Source organism: Pungitius pungitius, chromosome 1 (assembly GCF_949316345.1).
Source record: "Pungitius pungitius chromosome 1, fPunPun2.1, whole genome shotgun sequence".
NCBI lineage: Eukaryota > Metazoa > Chordata > Actinopteri > Perciformes > Gasterosteidae > Pungitius > Pungitius pungitius.
The window spans coordinates 2,212,025-2,231,957 of NC_084900.1; the positions used below are offsets into that span (position 1 = coordinate 2,212,025).

Here is a 19,933-nt window from a genome sequence, read left to right on the forward strand (position 1 = left end):
CGCAGTCTGCTTTTTGCTCGGCTGCCTTCGGTTGTCGGTGCTGCCCCCCCCCCTCCCCCCTAACCCCCCCCTGAGACGGTGTCTCTAATGAGGCGAGCTGTGCTGCTCACTTCCTGCCTTTGTCCCCCACACGGCTTCCTGGTGGCCAGAGGACGTACCCGCAGGGCAGCAGTACCACAGCGTGCCTAAAGATTCGGACTGGATCCTTAAAGATTTGACGCGTCACTTAAGCCCTCCCTTAAAATGTCGGTTTTCACTTAATACTTGACTTAAGCTGAAATTCAAGCGTGAGCTTCTTCTCTTGATTTGCATCGTTTAGTTACTGATTGCGTCAGTATTTTCCTTGGAAACATTAGTTTATATACATGTTTTTTATTATTAGCCTGTTTAAAGGGACCATTTATCTAACTAATTAATGCCTTCTAGTTGTCTGTCTATAAGATCTGAGGGTAAGGAAATGAAGGGTTGGCCCCCTTTAGAAAACCGATACCACGTCCATTTATAGAAATGCTGATAATAAAAAAATATTAGGGAGAGATAAAACCTTTGTGTTGAATGGAGGAGTACTGCAATACTCCTAAGAACCGGTATGCTGTATATTACTACAAGTAATGACAGTAATGTCCTTTTTTGATGGGATGCAGCTGATTCTCCCCGTTTGAGGTCATTTCTCCGCAGGCGTAGGTCTTGAAGCGTGTTAACGTGACATTCAATCTGATAGCATGTGTTTGTGTGCTGCAGGCGGGATATCCGCCCAAAGTGTTGTTATTGGAACAATAAGTGTTGGAACCAGAAATACTTCATCCTGGACCTCTGCCCGTTATTTCAAGTTTTTTGTACGTTTGACTTGTTTAAAAAGCGACAACGCACTCAGGTGTCATGTTGTCAGAAGCTTTTACCCCGAGAAACAAAGCTGAGGCCCACTTCCAGTCCTAAAGGAACCTCCAGGATGAAGTAAATGATGTTTCTGTGACCCAGAACGCTGTTGTAGCCACCTGTCAATCAAGAGGTAGCACCGCCCTAAAGCATCCCCTGCTATATGGTCTAAGTGAGTCGTAATGGGAAGTGTTGAAGAAGCCCATGAATTGAATAAATCAAGAGAGAAGTAGTCATTTTCTCGTAGACTTCTTTGGGAGCAGAGGAGCCGCCCCCTGGTGGCCATTAGAGATAATGCAGCTTTCAGTTAAAGTAACAAAAACATCCCCCTAATCTGTTAATATTTGTCCTTTTTGAACCAGCCTCACACACACACACACACACACACACACACATCAACACACACAACAGACACACAGATAAACCTTCCCACACGTAACTCACGGTGTCGTCTATTCTCGGCTCGCGGCAGAAACTGTGCCAAGCCGGACCAACCAGGAAGTCAGTGCTGTGCCACTTCCTGTCTCTGAGATGCTCGCTCGGATAACACACAGGCACACACACACACACACACACACACACAGACACACACACTCACACACATGTAACATAAGGTATTACGTGCGTCCTTGTTTGTGTAACTAAAAGGTAAATTGGTGTGTGTTTGTGTTCTTCTCACTGTGGTGGAAAACAGGAAAGCAAACAGCCGTAGGTGGGACAGTGGGGGGGGGGGGGGGGGGGGAGACTTCAACAGACCTGCATCTGATTTCAAGGTCGTCCGCTGGGCTCCTCCAACAAATGCGTCACGCGGATTTCGTTTTGTTTTTTTGACGTACGTGTTGGCGTGATGAACTCCATCAGGCTCCTGTGATGGTGGGGATGAATTCTGATCTGTAAAACGGTGGCAGACAGACGAGAAATCTGAGCTCTGGACTTACAGGAAGCCACATAGAGATAACACACACACGCACACGCACACACAGACACACACACGTCAGTGTTGGACCCGGCGCTCTGTCTGATACACAAACTCCTAAAGCTCCCGTTTCTCCTTCAGGGTCCAAGAAAAAGACAAAGATCATCAAGAACAACCCCAACCCCGTCTGGAACGAGGTACCTCAGATCCATCAAAGTGTCCTTCAGACTTCCCTTGTGCTGAGGGTCCAGTTTATCAGCCAGTGGTGGGGGGGGGGAGATGTGACGGCCCTGTTTGCTGTGTCTCCCTCAGGGTTTCGAATGGGACCTGAAGGGGATCCCGCTGGACTCGTGCGCCGAGGTCCACTGCGTCGTCAAGGACCACGAGAAGATGGGGAGGAACAGGTACCGGTGGGGGTCCTTAGGGGTCCGACCAAGATGTCGAAGCGCGTCAGAGCGGGGAGGGGAGGGGGGAGGGGAGGGTGGAGCGGGGTCAGGCATGACGGAGTCGGGTCATCCTCTCATTGTGGCCGCGGAGGATTTTCCACCCATTCACCGACTGTTGTGCTCATCCGCTTCTCACGGGACGCCCTGACCGTGACCTCTGTGCCATGAGCGAGGAGCCTCATTCTACTCGGGTCAAAGTTCAATTGTACGACATGTAATACATTTAAAGACATTTTAAGTGTGTGTCTGTGTTTGTGTGTGTGTGTGTGTGTGTCCTCCGTTCAGGTTCCTGGGGGAAACTCGGCTCGGCCTCAGAGACGTTCTCAACTCTCCCAACCTGGCCGCCACCTTCACCGTGTCCCTGCTGGACACCAAGAGGAACATCACAGGGGTGAGCGCACACACGCACACACACACACACACACACAGAATGAAGCCCAGACAGATTAATTTACTGCCTCATTGTATCACGAAGCGATGACGAATCATAAATCACTCTGAGTTTCCTGTCTGCATCTTGAAATACTTCACTGAGTCAGAGCAGAATAACAAACCCCTCATTTCATTTCATTACTACTATAGTTGTTCTCTTAATGGTTCTGTTTGATAGTCTCTCTCGCCACCGCGGTGGCATTAAACAACTTGTCTTAGAATCATCCATTTAAAAAAAGAAATGAAGGAAAGTGTGAGCAGCTCCTGCATGATGATGCTGCCACACACACACACACACACACACACACGTCAGAATTTATCACCTAAGCTGCTTTTTCCGGTCAAAAGAAACTGCAGGAGACGACACCTTTAACTGGACACCGGACAGCACAATTTATTCCAAAGAAATCTTTTGTTTTATAAGGTCAAAACCGGTGGAGGATGTTAAGCTTCTCATTATTGATCGTTTGTTCTTTTGCAAAGTAAAAATGTCTTATTAGAAAAACTTGTTTTTGTGCGCAATTGATTCTTAATTTGAGGGGTACCAATTGGAAATGGGGGACGTCAATAAGGATGCAAGGTGCAGGGATAATTTTGCGTGTGTGTTTCCACCAGGCCACGCTGACCCTGCAGGTCTCCTACGTCCCCCCCCCGGGGTCGGCTCCAGTGTTCCAGCCCCCCTTCCAGCACGAGACTCCGCCCCATAACAGCAACCCCAACGTGGAGATGGACACGGTCACCAGTAATTTAACCCCTCGCCCCGCTGCACACGCCCCCCCCCCCACTCGGCTCACCGTGACTGACCCGCTGTCTCGGCCCCCGCAGTGATTTCTCTGGACACGCTGGGGGAGGAGGACACGGAGAGCATGATCATGCTGGAGCCGCCGGAGGACCAGGGCCCCGACGACGGGCGCTCCATGGTCATCGTGGGGCCCCAGGGGCCCCCGGGCCGGGAGTCCCCCACGGCGCAGGCGCCGAAGCGCTCGCCGCCCTCCTACAACACCCCCGGCGGGGGGCTGAGGAAGAGGAGGAGGGGCGCCAGCGGTCAGCCGAAACCGCTGGCCGACAAACCGCAGGACTTGCAGGTGAAGAGCCCGTTTTTCAAAATAAAAGTAGTCTTTGCCTGGTTTCCTTTGGTGGCAGATAAAAGGTATTAGTTTTATTTGTTGCTCACAGCGCCTCCGTGTGGTGATTTAGGGATGCTACACAGAAAACTACCACACAAAGAGACAAAGGGTTCAGGTCGGAAAGAGCTGTGAGAGCTCATAGAAAACATCATCATTAGATTAGATTTCATAGATGATGCATTCATGTACAGAGCAGGACTCCATCTGCTGAATACACACACGTTTTAAACTGTGTCAACCTGTCCAGGTCCGCGTGCGGGTCATCGAGGGCCGACAGTTGCCGGGCATCAACATCAAGCCCGTTGTCAAGGTAACGGTGGCCGGGCAGACCAGGAGGACCCGCATCAGAAAGGGCAACAACCCCGTCTTCGACGAGGTGACCGACGTTTAAACGATTCCCGAGGACCACTGTGAAATAAATCACGTTAAACGAAGGCTAATATCCGTCTCTCCTCGACAGACGTTCTTCCTCAACTTCTTCGAGACTCCATCGGACTTGTTCGATGAACCGATCTTCATCACCGTGGGTTTCATTTTACTTTTTGAAGCATTTCAGAACACTGTCAGAACAATGAGAAACTCACTCTACCTGCCCGACAGGTGTGTGACTCCCGCTCACTCAGAACGGATGCTGTGATCGGTGAATTCAAGGTGAACTCCGCTTTTTGTTTTCACTTCAAATTAAATTAGATATAAAGCGTGACACTTCTCCTCTTTGAGTACTAATTTAAAACTTTAATCATAAAGTACATAAAGGAAAGTTATTGACAGAGCAATGAAATCTTCTGCTATTAAATCAATATATCTATATTATAATAATACATAAATATATTTTCAGTTGGATGTGGGCACCGTCTACCATGAGCACAGTGAGTAAATGTACTGGACCATGCTGATGAGAAAATGTGACGTTATTGATCCGTTATTCAAGAGTTTCGCCCTGATGCCTCTGCAGGGCACTGCTTCTTGAGGAAATGGCTGCTGCTCTGTGAACCCGACGACCTCTCTGCCGGGGTCAAAGGTTACCTGAAGGTCAGCCTGTTGGTTTTGGCCGCTGGAGACGAGCCGCCGGTGAGATTATTAAATCACTCGAAATTGTGACAGAAAATTACCGGCCAGATACTCGGGAAGAGGCGCTAGATGCTAATGTGCTAGGTGCTAACATGCTAGATGCTAACTTGCTAAATGCTAACATGTTAAGCTAACGAACGTTAGCATTCTAGCATTTTGTGTTTACTGTTATGATCACGTAACAATGTTGGCCTGCTAGCATTTAAGTCAAGCACATATTTATATATTATATATTTTATACTTTAATTTAAGAAAACACAATATGTCTTCTATCTAGTAGAAGGAATAAAGATAATGATAAATTCATGCTCTCTAAAGTTCTTGACTAACTTATATGTTTGTTACAAATGGTATTTAAAAACTACAGTTAGAGACCTATTATACTTATATATTTTATTTCTGCATCTTGTCATAGAAGAAAACCATCTTATTACTTTGAAAATGAACTTGATGCGTAAATTAAGTGGGGTGATGCAAAAAGCTTCTTTTATGGAGTAGAAGTTTAAAAGCTCAAGTAGTAATGTGTACTACATTTTTCTATTTCTACCCCAAACCTCTCTCCCCTAACTCTAACTCTAACCCTAACCCTTCCAATCCAGTTTCCTGCTCAATGGGTTGCCCATCGTGTGCTTTTGTGTCTCCTCCAGGCCGATAAACGCGTGTGCGTTGAAGACAAAGAAGACATAGAAGCAAACCTGCTGAGGCCGGCCGGTCTGTCTCTGCGAGGAGCCACGTTCACCCTGAGGATCTTCAGAGCCGAAGACCTGCCGCAAAGTGAGTCTCTGGCGCGGTGTGGCAGTCGGTTGTGGACCCGGACACATTCACATATGTCCTCTCGTCTCCTGCCCGCAGTGGACGACGCCTTCGTGGATGGCATGAGGCAGATTCTCGGCTTTGACAGCAACAGGAAGAACCTGGTGGATCCTCTGGTGGAGATCCACTTTGCTGGAAAAACTGTGCGTCACCTTGAACCTTGATTTGTACCCCGATCCCAACTTTAAACGCACAATTTAAATATTGATTTTCTTGTACAGGACCGCACTAAGACTATGGAGAAGAACGCCAACCCACAGTGGAACCAGAGCCTGGCCATGCCCATCAGGGTGAGACCACCGAGAGAAGAACCGTGCAAATGTTGTGCTGCAGAGATTAATGTGCTCATCATTATACCTTGTATGGCTTCTTTTACTGCTACTAGTTTCCCTCCATGTGTGAGAAGATGAGGATCCGGATCCTGGACTGGTGAATGCTAGCACACATCTTAGCTCTATATTTATTTTACATTCTGTTTCAATGTAATGAGAGAGGGCGATTTAGGAAAATCTCTGTTAGTTCTACTAGTTATTTTTTATTGAACCATTTGGCCTAAAAAGCATGTTTCAGAGCTTCTGCTTTCTGACCTCCTCATTCCAGGGACAGAGCCAGTCACAATGACGTCATCGGCACCACCCACCTCTGTATGTCTAAGATCTCCGCCCCCGGTGGCGAGATAGACGGTAAGAGACTGACCGAAACTGCTCTAGACTGCACTGAAACCCGACCAGTTGGGTTCGGACCGGAAGTAATCGGGACACTTTGATCCAACCATGATAGAACCAACCGGTTTAATCTGGATTATAATTTCATGTTCAGGTTCGGCCTTGACTAACATGCATTTTTACTGAAGTTATTACGATATCACACCTGTATGAGAGTGCGCATTAAAACACACGATGCTTCAGTCACGTCGTAGGATTTCCTCTCCTCCACCCTGCTCCGCCTCTAATTCATCGGCTTGTGTTTCACCACACGTGTGTGATGTGAGTTGTCGCATGGACACGCATGAGTTTTACTCGCCGCGCATTGGTTTTGATGGCGGAAGATGAACCGCCGGCACGTGGCAGCTCAACGCCTTGCTTGTTGGGTTCTTTCTGCGTTGTGTTCGAGTGCTTTTTCTTGGGTTTGGCGTGGCGTTCAAAGACGTCCGTTTCCTTTCTGTCTGACTCTCTGTCTGTGATTCTGAACCAACGCTTCCTCTCCACGCATTCAGATGACGTGACTCCACGGACCGTCCACTCCGGCAGTACGTCCAACCATCCTTTCTACACCACGATATTGTTTCCAATTTCCTTTTCCTATCAGCTCGACGCCGCATCATTCTTGCCTTTGGTTCAGATGAAATCCCCCTCAATCTATTCATTCATTTCATCAGTTGATTAACCAATCGTAGTCGTTTCTTAGCTCTCGCCGTTCCGCCTTCTTTTTTTGGTGCTGATTTTGCTGTCGCTTGGTTTCGCCGCAGTTGACGACAGTCTGGGTTTCCTGCCGACGTTCGGCCCGTGTTTCGTGAACCTGTACGGCAGCGCGCGGGAGTTCACCGCCTTCAACGACCCTCACGAGGCGCTCAACCTCGGAAAAGTAACCACGCATTAATTTCCCCTAAATCAAGTGACGTGTTTTAATGTGTTAGTTAGTTAGTTAGTTGTATGTTGTGATCGATCCGGAGCAAGTTTATTGCCGAAAAGGTTGTCATGCGCAAACATCTTTAGCGACATTCCAACGCCGTCACAGCTCTTTGAAAAGGTCTCTCGTGTGGTTCAGGGGGAGGGCGTGGCCTACCGGGGTCGAGTTCTACTGGAGCTGACGACCAAACTGACGGACAAGCCGGAGCAGAAAACCGAAGACATCCCATCGGACGACCTGCTGGTGGTGGAGGTGAGCGGGGGGGCGGGGCGATGGTCGAACGACTGCTGGTACGGCGCAGAGAAAATGCACCGTCCCACCTCCACCTGTTGTTCCTCCGCCCCGACAGAAGTTTCTCCGGAAGCGGAAGTACTCCCTCTTCGTGGCGTTCTACTCGGCCACGCACCTGCAGGACGTCGACGACGCCGTCCAGTTTGAGGTCAGCGTCGGCAACTACGGCAACAAGTTCGACTACACCTGCCTGCCCCTGGCCTCCACCACCCAGTTCAGCAGGGCCGTGTTCGACGGTAGGTCGAAGGTCAGCCGGCGGAGGCCGTCTTCACTTCCAGCCGCGTCATCCTTGTCTGTTTGTGCGTGTCTTCCAGGCTGCCACTACTACTACCTCCCCTGGGGGAACGTTAAACCGGTGGTGGTTCTGTCTTCAGCGTGGGAAGACATCAAGCCGAGGATCGAGGCTCTCAACATGCTGCTGGCCATCATAGAGCGGCTGGTGAGTGCTGTGTTCCGCATGCAAAGGGGTCCCGGTGAAGGTAGAGGATCTACCATCCATGCGTGTGTGTGTTCAGGAGGCGAACCTGCAGCGGGTGCAGCTGGAGGTGAAGGCGGGGGGCGATCTGGAGGAGGTGGAGCTCCGAGTGGTGGAGCTGTTGGATCAGCTCATCGCGGACTGCAGGTAATCACGGTGTGACGTTGGTGTTTGCGGAAACTCTTTTTCATTCCTCTCTTCAAGTCGCTTAATTCAGACTTTCTGCCCCCCCCCCCACCCCCTCCAGTGAAGAGCTGCCCTCCATCGACCAGTGGCAGTGTGCGACCCCGCTGGACCGCTCGCTGAGGCACGTCCGTTCTCTCCACCTGCAGCAGATCGTGGCGGCGGCGCAGGCCCTGAAGTACGGGGACGCCACCGAGCTGTCCGCGGTGCTGGAGCAGGCCGAGGACTGGGCCGGCCGGCTGAGGACGATCGCCGAGGAGGTGAGACGCTTCTCCCGTTCGGGTCTTCACTCTCTCTCTCTCTCTCTCTCACACGCCCTCTCTTTCTCTCTCTCTTTCCGTTCCTCGGTGTCTCTCGCCCAGCCTCAGAACAGCCTCCCGGACATCGTGATCTGGATGCTGCAGGGCGACCGCCGGGTGGCGTACTACCGCATCCCGGCGCACACCGTCATCTTCTCCCAGCAGCACTGTGGGAAGCACTGCGGACAGCTGCAGACCGTCTTCCTCAAGGTACGCGCACGCACACACACACACACAGACACACACGTTGCGTCTTGCTGACCGGCTGTGCGCGTTGTGCAGAACCCGCAGGGCAGCGGCGGAGAGGCCAAACTACCGGGTCAGCTGAGGGTCAAAGTCTGGTTCGGCCTGGCCGCCGATGTCAAACACTTCAACCAGTACGCCGAAGGGAAGCTGTCGGTCTTCGCCGAGACGGTGAGACGCGTCACCATGGTTACCTTGGATTATCGGATTAGTAATAGTAGGTGTGCGGTTGTACCGTGCCAGTGTACTGAAGAGCTGAAGAGCTTTTCACTGGGAAGGTGTGAACCTTCTCCAACCCCCACAACGACTGGAACGCTGCTTGGACCTAATGAGACGAAGGCTTGTGTCTCTCTCTGCAGTACGAGAACCAGACCCGACTCGCCCTGGTGGGCAGCTGGGGAACTACAGGTCTGACCTACCCGAAGTTCAGCGACCTCACCGGACGAGTGAAGCTGCCCAAAGAGAGCTTCAAACCCTCTCCGGGCTGGACCTGGACCGGAGACTGGTACATCAGCCCCGAGAAGACGTAAGACGGGTTTTGCATCTACGTGTGTTTTTTGGGGTGCAGTTGTATTAACTAAAACTCAACTTATGCATTCATACATATAAATATATATATTCATTGCCTGTATTAGCGCATGAACATCTGTGATGACAAACCCTCAGACTGCTGTATGACGTGGACGCCGGTCACATGACCTTCACAGAGGAAGTGTTTGAAAACCAGATGAGGTTGCCGGGCGGACAGTGGATCGGCATGCCGGAGGGGTACACGGACGTGGTACGTGTGTGTGTGAGTGTGTGTGAATTCACTCATTGCTGTTCATTTAACAAATGTGTGTGATTCAGAATGGGGAGAAGGCGGTGCCAAAGGACGAGGTGGAGTGTCCGTCCTCCAGGGTGGGTTTGGGAAGAGGTGGAGTGGAGCGAAGATCTCAACAGGGCCGTGGATGATCAAGGTGCACACACACACACACACACACACACACGCACAAATAGTATAGTATTTTAAATGTTTTTGCATGCACGGTTTTTGAGTATATTCAATATTGAAGTAAATATTTTATACTTTAATTGATTCATTTCATTTCATCCATCAATGTCTGACGCGTCTCCACCAGGCTGGGAGTACGGCATCCCCATCCCTCCGGACCGCCGGCCCAAGTCCTGGGTGCCGGCAGAAAAGATGTACCACACCAACCGGAGACGCAGGTGGATACGAATGAGACGGCGGGACCAGCAGAAGATGGAGGCTCTCCGGAAGGTAGAGAGAGAGAGAGAGAGAGAGAGAGAGAGATGTTGAGGTTACGGACATTAATGTGATCTGTTGCAGTTTCCTCCTCCATCCACTAGATGGTGGTCGTGTGCCACAAATGAGTCGATTTAATGTGTTCACAGCACCGTCCGGACGAGGCGGAGAGGGAGGGCTGGGAGTACGCCTCGCTGTTCGGCTGGAGGTTCCACCTGAAGCCGAGGAAGACGGACAGCTTCAGGAGGCGCAGGTGGAGGTACCGCATGGAGCCGCTGGAGAAGACGGGACCGGCCGCCATCTTTGCTCTGGAGTGTTCCCTGGTGAGAGGTGCATCCCCCCAAAAAACGATGGGCTTTGAGGTCAGGGGTCTGTGCTGCTCGATCGGGTTCCTCCACCCATCGGCGTAGGCTTGGTCTCAGCGTTGGTAGGGACACAGCTCTCCTCACACCTCAGAGCCAAGAGCGGCCTGGCCCTTCAGAAAGTGTTCCAGGAGACCATTGGCCTCCGGGTTGGCTCACGGTGATGATGAAACAGGAAAGAGACAAACACAAGCCGCCGCCCCAAAGTGGAAAGCACCCTTAATTTTGTCTGAAATATTGAATTCGACCTTTTAAAATGAGTTGGGGCTGAGGGGCCCAAACTATGATAGATCAACAGTTCACACTCATAGGTGGTCTTTTATTTTGAAGGCCATGCCATGTTTCCTCAATCAATCAATCTGCTGTACCAATACTTTCCATCCATCTCTTATCCTCCTCCTCCTCCTCCTCCTCCTCCTCCTCCAGAGCACCATAGAGGACAAGAACGAAGACAAGTCCGTCACCACCACGTTCGGAGTCAACAGACCGACCATTTCCTGTTTCTTTGACCGTAAGGCGAAACTTTCCAACCGTCTGCTCTTTCTATCTTTTATTGTGTCATTACAAAGTGTGTGTGTGTGTGTGTGTGTTTAGGCGGAACCCGCTACCACCTGCGCTGCTACCTGTACCAAGCCAGAGACCTGCTGGCCATGGACAAAGACAGCTTCTCAGGTATCGCGTCCCGTTATCGGTTGCGATGCTCTAAACGTCAGCGCCGCCTGGTGGTCGGAAACGTTACTGAATTAAAAAAAAAAAAAAAGAAGGTGAGAGTGGAGGTAAGAAAAGGAACATTGTTGGAAACATGAAGAGATTCAAATCCTCATGTCACAAAAGGTCATGGCCGAGCTAACGGGTTTCCATAGCAACCTCAAAGCTGACAATAGGCCAGTGTTGTGATTATTTAGAGTCAATATCAGACTCTTTGTGGCTACTTGCACTCAGCCTCAGTTTTAAGGGGTGTTTTTTCCCTCCCTTTTCATAAAGAGAGGGCAGTTAATAATAATGTTTGGGGCAAATCACCAGAAACGTAATTTATTTCTTTAGAAAAGGTCAGATTATGAATAGAGTTTAGTGTCGCTGTACAGTATCCCTGAAAAGCAGTGACGGAGAGAAAGAGAGAGACAGTGAAGTTATTATCTGAAGAAGGTCATGGAAACTACGGCATCTGAGTGTGAGTGTGTCTGAGTGTGTGTGTGTGTGTGTGTGTCTGAGTGTGTGTGTGTGTGTGTCTGAGTGTGTTTATCAAAAATCGCGGACTCAGATGTAAAAACACAGATGAGGCTTTGAATAACAGACGGATGAATAGACAGAGGGCGAGAGAGTGGATAGATGATGGATAAGGTGGGTCTCACACACACACACACACACACACACACAGTGTGACGGCTGGGTAGAGTTGATGGATGGGCTTCAGTTGTGTGTTAATCTGCCGTGATTAGAGGACACCGGCCATCAAAGAGCTTTCCTTTGTGTTTGTGTGTCTTTTGCGTCTCCCTTTTTTTTGTAGTCATGTCAAAACAGCGTTTTAAATCACGGAGTCCATTACTGTCTGTGTGTGTCTGCTACTGTCTTTGATTTTATGATTCTTTTTGAATCACACACCCCCGCCCCCCCCACCCCCGGGATGCTGGTATTTTCTGTTTACATGAGCTAATGGGCTGTTGGGAATGCACGGTAATTGAATGGGTCACCATGGGTGGTGTGTGTGTGTGTGTGTCTGTGTGTGTGTCACTTCCAAGGTTAATTGAGGGCTGGTGGGAAAATGCAACTTAGCTTCTGTTTACTCTATCGCTAACGGCTCCATAGAGACTCTTTACTTGGCCTGAAATAACAAACTACTCTGTGTGTGTGTGTGTGTGACTGTACTGGTGTGTTGGGTTTCATGCTTGTGTCCGTCCACATTGTGTGTCTGTGTGTGTGTTAGCGTGGAGGAGAGCGGTTGTGACCTGGAATAACAAACATCTCCGAGGCAGTGTTCCCAAAACCTCCGCCTCGAGGTCGGCATTCCCAAGCTGCTGATGTCACCGCGTGGGACGCACACACACACACACACACACACACACACACACACTCATGAGGACGCACATTCACGGGGCGCGGCTTCTTCTCCCCAGACCCCTACGCCATCGTCTCCTTCCTCCACCAGTCCCAGAAAACGGTGACGGTGCGCAACACCCTGAACCCCACGTGGGACCAGACGCTCATCTTCTACGAGGTGGAGATCTTCGGCGACCTGGAGGCCACGATGGCGGCTCCGCCCAACGTGGTGGTGGAGCTGTACGACCAGGACACATACGTGAGCGCCAGGGGGGTCTGGAGAGCCTCTCTCTCTCTGTGTGTGTGTGTGTGTACACATCCACGTGTGTGTGTGTTTTCGATTGCAGGGGGCGGATGAGTTCATGGGCCGCTGCGTGTGCCGGCCCTCCCCGACCTCCCCGCCGCGCCTGGCCTGGTTCCCCGTCCGCAGACAGGACAGGAGCGCCGGCGAGCTGCTGGCCGCCTTCCAGCTGATCCGCAGAGAAAAGGTCCCCGTGAGCACCCGAACCCGCACCAACGTACACGCTCCAGGTCACGCGCCTCACTGACAAACGGTTCCCTTTTGTGTCTCCAGCCGGCGGTTCATCACATCCCGGGTCAGGAGGTACGTCCTCCAGACATCCTGGCGAGCTCCGCCTCTCTCCGACCAGTCCCCCCTCTTCACCTCCGTCTTGGAGGTTTCTGCCTTTTTTTGGGGTTTAGGGGACGTAACCATTTTTCTGCCCGCAGGGAGACTTCCTGACCTCCAGCCACGTTCTGGACGAGGTAAAAAACAGACACACACAGTGATTGGGTCGTTCAGATGAGAGTAGTCTCAAGTCTCGTTTCGTTTCTTCTCCTCAGCTGATGTTTCCAGGGTTCCTCCCTGAGAGCCTGCAGCAATGGGTACAACGTTCACGCACACCTTCACATGCACCTCGACACGTTTGAATGGATCTGCTGAAGAGAGTTTCCTCGTTGTCCTGTTCCTCCTTTTTTGATGCCGCGTCGCTGACCTCCTGCCGGCAGCCGGAGGAGTCGGACCTCCCCCCGCCGCCCTCTCAGAGGGAACCCAACGTCTTCGTGGTCCCTCAGGGGATCAAACCCGTGCTGCAGAGGACCGCCATCGAGGTACGAGACCGTGCTTGTGTCTGCAAGTCTGCAGAAGCGCGATGTGGTTGTGACCCTCCCGTCTTTGTTCGCATCCCTTCGCGGTCAGATCTTGGCGTGGGGCGTCCGCAACCTGAAGAGCTTCCAGCTGGCCAGCATCACCTCCCCGAGCCTGCAGGTGGAGTGCGGCGGCGTCACGGTCCAGAGCTGCGTCATCCGCAGCGTGAAGAAGAAGCCCAACTTTGACGTCAACACGCTCGTCCTTGATGTGGTGAGGGCGCGCATGCACGCGCATGCACGCAATCAGTGCTGCTTAGAGGGCTAATGAGAGCTCTGCAGTGATGTGGTTCCCGCGTCGTTTATCTTCATCAGTGGAGCCACCGTGACCGGCGAGTCCTCTGAGAAAGCGGTGATTCCGAGTGTTGACGTAGTCACACGTTAGAAGCCTCCGGCTGGCGTTCCATCGCAAAGGCACCGGCGCTGGGGAGGCTGGACCTCCGCCGGCCGCCCGCCGCCGCTCAGTCCTCGCCGGAGCCGAGTGACTCACGAGGAACAATTTGGCTCCTCCGCTTTTACTATACCGAAAACCGCAGGAAGCCGCCATTAGAGACGGCAGTCAAAGTGGCACCCAGAAGGCCCGAGGTGTGGTCTCTCTCTCTCAGAGGGTGGGGTGGGGGGGGAGGGGGGGGGGGGTCGAAGCTCCCTCATGCGCCTCGTAAAAAGGGTTTGTTTTCTGTATTGTTAGAGGAAGTAAACAATAGCAGACATGTGGTGTCTTTTAACTGCCTGGTTGTTTTGCGGCGGCGGACATCTTTTGATGCTGAAACGCATCCCAGAGTCTTAATTCACTGCTTCACAGATCTTCGCCCCTGGTTCAGACCTTTTGTGTTGCTAAATACCACATTTACAAGCGCAATATTAACATTCCATTCCCTCAATGTGGGAGTAAATGAAACCATCTTGTCGGCCCGCAGGCCAACAATCCCCAAAACCAGTCAGGAACCAGTACTTTACACCAGTGCTTTTTCATTAAGTTAGCGTTTTTTTTTTTTTTTTTTTTAAAGAAACCTCACAAGGCCGACATATTTTACATTGAGTATTACAAGTACCTCCCTTTCACTCTCACATATCACATTCCCCACTTCACAACAACGCCTCTTACGTCGCGTTTTTTCGGGGTAAAAACCTAAAACCCGATTTATGGAAAGAGTTGACCGTGTCAGCCACGCTCCCCCCTCAAATACACGCTCCTCGCCTTGGCCCGCTGCGTCTTAACGTCGACCAGATTAAAGCCCCGCGTTGACCACCGAGCGAGCGGGACGGCCTCGGGCGCCCCCCCGATATTATTAAGCACTAAGGTTGAGCGTGAGTGTTTTTGGCTGCCGGTGGGGGGGGAAAAAGGAACATGTCATGTGCATAGTTTCTTTGAAGGGCCTTTAACCGCCTAATGAGAGCCCCCCTCCGTTTACCCGCCATCACCAGCCCCCATTCGAGTGCTTCTTGAAGCCACAGGGGTCAAATGGATTCTCCTTTTTCTTCTTTTTTGTTCAAACAGAGGCTTCCCCGCGAGGAGCTCTACATGCCGCCCATCGTCATCCGAGTCATCGACAACCGCCAGTTCGGGAGGAAGCCCGTGGTCGGCCAGTGCACCATCCGCTCGCTGGAGGAGTACCGGTGCGCCCCGGCCCCGGGGGGGGCGGAGGAGGAGCAGGAGCAGGAGGAGGAGGAGCAGCAGCAGTGGAGACGTAAGGCCGGGATGGACGCCATCACGTCTTGCAGGGAGGGGCCGATGGATGTTGACGACCCTCCTGCTGTGCGTGTGTGCGTGCGTGCGTGTGTGCGTGTGTGTGTGTGTGTCCGTGTGTGTGTGCGTGTGTGTGTGTGTGTGTGCGTGTGTGTGTGTGTGTGTGCGCGTGTGTGTGCGTGTGTGTGTGTGCGTGTGTGTGTGTGTGTGTGCGCGTGTGTGCAGGTGAGACGCCCCAGCTCGTCGGCGGGGAGGTTTTCATCGACATCGACGACGAGGAGCCGCTCGTGGCCGACCAGGTGAAGCCCTTTTTATTTCAAAGTCCCGATTCGTACATTTTCTATAATGACGCACAACCAAGGTACCCCCCCCCCCCTTCTCCCACCCCCCCTCCCCCTGTTGATCAATAATCGGTGCTGGTCACAGGTATCACACCTATTGAGCGGATCGGCCCTTTAGATCCAGGAAGGATGGCTCTTTGTGGTTGTGTAAGGAATGTGTCTGTGTGTGTGTTAACATCACACACACACAGACACACACACACACAGATTAACATCTATTAAAGCTTCCTTGTGTAAAGTATGAAACAACATTTTTTGGTTTTGTGTGTGCGTTGAGCGGTACCAGCAGCATAAATAAACACGTTCTGACACGATGACACGGCAACCGGCTCTGTGGTCGGCGGTTACCGTGGTGACCGCGAGACCCCGCGCCCGTCACCAACCATTAACATTCTCCCCCCCGTCTCTGTCCTCCAAGTTCAAGACGTTGGGTTTTTATTCGTTCTGTCCCGCAGTGAGGGAACATGGAAACTATTTTCAAATCGACCTAATCCCCCCCCCCCCCCCCCCCCCCCTCAGATTTCTCCTTTTCAGACACACAATTCACCGCACACTCACACACACACACACACACTGCAGCCATCCTTGTGTACCAAAACAGGGTTTTCATGTCGTTGTTGTTGCTTTCACTCAAAATGAGACGAGGGGACGACGTCGTTTGTAATTAGTGAGTTTCATGCTTGTTTATTCGCTACGTGACCCTGACATTTGATGCTAACATTGTGGCTAACCTCAGCAGCTAACCTGAAAGTGTGTGTGTGTGTTTCGTAGCTGGCGGACGGATCCGGCTCCGCTATCATTAACCTTTCCGCCTCTTGTTCCAGCCTCCATGTAGGTAACAAACCTTTAACTCATTTCATGTTGAATCGTTGCTTCTCCATCCATCCGACTTTCTGCCTCCGTTTCTTTCTTTCAAATGCTGAAAAAAAAAGGTCATTCAAACTTATATCTACACACCTGTTCACATTGGTAACATTGAATACACATCGTGAGCCTTAAATTAAAGAAGAACAGCAGGTTTCTAACATTGAATGTTTCATATGGGGGTTCATGAGGTACCTTGAAAGCGGGAATCGAGCCCGGAGAAACCCGACGGCTGCGTTCCAGCGGGGGGGGGGGGGGGGGGGGGGGGGGGGGGAGAGAGAGAGAGAGAGAGAGAGAGAGAGAGGAGAGAGAGAGAGAGAGAGAAGAGAGAGAGAGAGAGAGAGAGAGGGGCCCTCGTCACACCCTCCCTTTTCCTTTAATCTACCCTACTCCTTTAAGTGCCCCCCCCCCCCCCTCTCTGCTCACCGCTAATTGGGACAGATTTTCTCCTCCCCAAACATGGATATTTGGTTTATTAAGGGTCAGGGAGCTGCGACGGATTCCCCCCCCTCCCCCCCCTTGTACCCCGACAGTTTGCCCCCCCCCCCCGCGCCAGGGCCGAAGGGGAGGGGCGGGTGAGAGTGGGAGAGGGGTTAAAGAGGGAGAAAAAGTGACTTCAAGGGAGGCAGAGGGGATAAGAAAAGAAAAAAAAGGAGCCACTTTGACGTTGGAATTAACCCCCCCCCCCCCCCGCCCCCCGCGGGTTTCTTAATCTCTGGGTCGCGACCAGCAAGCGGGTCATGTGATTACCAGATTGTGTGTGGGGTGGGGGGGGGGGGGTGGGGGGGAGGGGGGGAGCCTTGAGAGGTTTGAGGAGATCAGCTGTCGGTAGCGTCATGGCTCCTCGGGGGCACCCCCCCCCCCCCCCCCTCGGGACAGATATTTCAGATCTAACGGCGCTCAGATGGAAAATGAACGTTGTGCGTGTCACGTTTCACTTAATGGCCCCCTCCCTCTTTTTTCTCCTACTGTATGTTTTTTCTTCACTTTTTCTTCGGCCCCCGTTTTCCAAGATAAAATAAAATAAAATGAATAAAAAGCTTGTGTTTGTGCCGCGTGTCTCCGTCAAAACCGTCCCGGTCAAGTTGTGTTGTTGCAGGCGCCCCCCCCCCTTTGCCTCCACAAATCCTTTCCTGGCGGCTCTCTCAGAACCAGACGAACCGACGCAAGTGGGCCGCGTGCCATGTGACTTTGTGGTATTCTTTGGGGGGGGGGTCGTGAAACACACATTTATGGCCCCCGTAGTGACGCCGCGGCCAGAAACATGATGTCAAAACAGCCCACTAAATCATTTGTTGTTTTTCTTCTTCTGTCGATCCGCCGCCGCTGCCGGGGGGGGGGGCGATGTCAGCTGCCGTTCACCTCCGGAGTCCCAACGCCGCACTCCGGGTTACGAGGAGCGGTTGTCCCTCCCCAGCAGGGTCGAGTGACGACGTCTCGCGTTCACACGGACGCACGGCTCCGATGACACCGAACCTGAACCCGCCAGACGGTTCCTCGAGGTTCTTGGCGTAAAACCGCAGTTGGGGGGGGGGCGACACTCCAGGGTCCCAAAAGAAAAGTCTGCATTTCTCCACCGAGTTCGTCTTCTGCAGCGGTCTCACTTTTCATGTTCTTCAATCCATGTCCAGCGACCTCTGACCCCCCACAGGGCGTAGTGACAGCCTGCAGACCGCAGCGTGTGCCACTGAACAGCCCCCCCCCCTTACCGGCTGCCCCGATGGGCTCGAGTGAACACACCTGGGCAGCGCACGTTAACACACGCCAGACACTTTGCGTGTGTGTGTGTGTGTGTGTGTGTGCGTGCGTCATGCCCTCCACGTGCTGCCCTTTTCCATGCCATGCGGTGTGTGTGGGGGGGGGGGGAGAAAGGGGATTCCACACCAACCATGTGCCATAAGAGCACTTTTGTTCTGCATTCATGCCTACACACACACACACACACACACACACACACATTAAAGCACACACAAAGGAAAAAGTGGTGCATGCGTCATGTGTTTTAAGCTGAGTGGTCTTCTGAGGGTTGAAGGTTGCAGGGCGGGGATTGTGTGTGTGAATGTGTGTCTGTGTGTGTGTAGGGGCTGGTAGTTTGATCTGTCCCCTCGGTATTCCCCATCTTTGTAACCGTTGTTTCCCCCGTTGCGTCAGGGCCAACACGCACACACACACACACGCACACACACACTCAGACAGCGCTTTTATTTCTGTGAGAAAATTCTCCAACACGCTCGACGTTGCCAATGTGAACAGAGTTTTTAGTAAACTTGATGGATGAGGCAACTTCATGCTTGATAAAAACACAAAGCAGGGTTTCTTTTAAAGAAAAAAATAATAATATCATATCGTATAAATCAAAATATCTGGTGTCCAAACCACAAAAAAGCCACCAGTCAACATCTGAAAACATCTCGGCCCACGCGATGGCTTCGGCTCCTTCGTCGCGCTCCTGCGGTTCTTCCTCTTCAAACGCCGCGCGCCGTGTGAGGGGAAGCGTCCGCATTGATCCCCTCTGACCTCTGACCTCTGACTTCTCTTTTAACGCCGGCACCAGATGCTGCGATGGGTGAGTTGTGTCTGATCCTATCGGCCATGTTTTGATGTATGAAGTTAAGTTTGCGAATGGCCTCTTGCAGCCTCTCGTTCTGCATTTGACTTTCTGTGAGCGCGCTGGCGAGGCCTGGTCCCGACCCGACCCGGCCCGGGCCCGGAGTCGCCCCCATCTGCGGCTTAATAAAGTGCATTAATAAGCCGTAACAAGTGGGCCGATGGAAAAGCAGCATAAAGGCTCCTTTTCATACGTCCGCATACGTTTCTCTGCTAATGTCCGCGTTGGCTTTTTGTTGCGCTTTGTGCCTCTGCATCCCGATGGCGCCCGTTTCCATTGCCTCACGGCGCCCGCGCGCACCGTGACCTCCGTGCCAGGGAGCCACCAGGGGCATTTTTTTTTTTTTTTGACGTGACTTGGCCAGCTTCGCCGTTGCCACGATGCGATCATTGGAAAAATCCTAAAAAGACGCTTTTTTTTTTTTTCTTTCTTCTTTCTTCTTCTTCTTCTCGACCGCGGTGCCTTCGGGGGGCCCCTTCGCCGCGGGGCTTTATTGGTGTGTTTTACGGTTCAACAGGTCGTCGCAGGGGTCGTTTCAGAAGGCGCGAGGTGGCTTCCCTCACGCTGCATGAGAGCATGTGGAGTTCAAACCCAGAAGCAAACACGGCGGGAAGAGCCACTATTTGAACTGTTCAATACAAAACCTCTGACCTCTGACCCCTGACTCTGTTCTGTGTCGCGCCAGGAGGAGGAGTTCATGGACTGGTGGAGCAAGTTCTACGCCTCGACCGGGGAGAAGAAGAAGTACGGCACGTACCTGGAGAGAGGCTTGGACACGCTGCAGGTGAGACCAGACAAATGTCTTTGCCCTTTGTTCCATTTTCTCAACCCCCCCCCA

At 52.0% G+C, this 19,933-nt stretch overlaps 1 protein-coding gene across 1 annotated transcript in view; it reads left to right on the plus strand.

The window, feature by feature from the left end:
* Positions 1 to 19,933, plus strand: part of dysf (dysferlin, limb girdle muscular dystrophy 2B (autosomal recessive)) — a 32,203-nt gene that overhangs the window by 1,248 nt on the left and 11,022 nt on the right. The window contains 43 exon segments of the mRNA XM_037480184.2: positions 1,934 to 1,989; positions 2,105 to 2,196; positions 2,524 to 2,629; positions 3,286 to 3,412; positions 3,496 to 3,755; positions 4,045 to 4,173; positions 4,258 to 4,320; positions 4,398 to 4,448; positions 4,636 to 4,666; positions 4,753 to 4,868; positions 5,516 to 5,642; positions 5,721 to 5,824; positions 5,903 to 5,971; positions 6,067 to 6,110; positions 6,282 to 6,364; positions 6,898 to 6,930; positions 7,150 to 7,265; positions 7,449 to 7,562; positions 7,660 to 7,837; positions 7,916 to 8,040; positions 8,117 to 8,223; positions 8,324 to 8,519; positions 8,622 to 8,768; positions 8,841 to 8,972; positions 9,161 to 9,327; positions 9,468 to 9,582; positions 9,651 to 9,695; positions 9,697 to 9,760; positions 9,923 to 10,065; positions 10,200 to 10,373; positions 10,839 to 10,923; positions 11,007 to 11,084; positions 12,527 to 12,708; positions 12,797 to 12,937; positions 13,024 to 13,053; positions 13,179 to 13,214; positions 13,293 to 13,334; positions 13,458 to 13,559; positions 13,648 to 13,809; positions 15,094 to 15,283; positions 15,508 to 15,581; positions 16,395 to 16,454; positions 19,781 to 19,879. Coding sequence (XP_037336081.2) covers positions 1,934 to 1,989; positions 2,105 to 2,196; positions 2,524 to 2,629; positions 3,286 to 3,412; positions 3,496 to 3,755; positions 4,045 to 4,173; positions 4,258 to 4,320; positions 4,398 to 4,448; positions 4,636 to 4,666; positions 4,753 to 4,868; positions 5,516 to 5,642; positions 5,721 to 5,824; positions 5,903 to 5,971; positions 6,067 to 6,110; positions 6,282 to 6,364; positions 6,898 to 6,930; positions 7,150 to 7,265; positions 7,449 to 7,562; positions 7,660 to 7,837; positions 7,916 to 8,040; positions 8,117 to 8,223; positions 8,324 to 8,519; positions 8,622 to 8,768; positions 8,841 to 8,972; positions 9,161 to 9,327; positions 9,468 to 9,582; positions 9,651 to 9,695; positions 9,697 to 9,760; positions 9,923 to 10,065; positions 10,200 to 10,373; positions 10,839 to 10,923; positions 11,007 to 11,084; positions 12,527 to 12,708; positions 12,797 to 12,937; positions 13,024 to 13,053; positions 13,179 to 13,214; positions 13,293 to 13,334; positions 13,458 to 13,559; positions 13,648 to 13,809; positions 15,094 to 15,283; positions 15,508 to 15,581; positions 16,395 to 16,454; positions 19,781 to 19,879 — 4,595 coding nt within the window.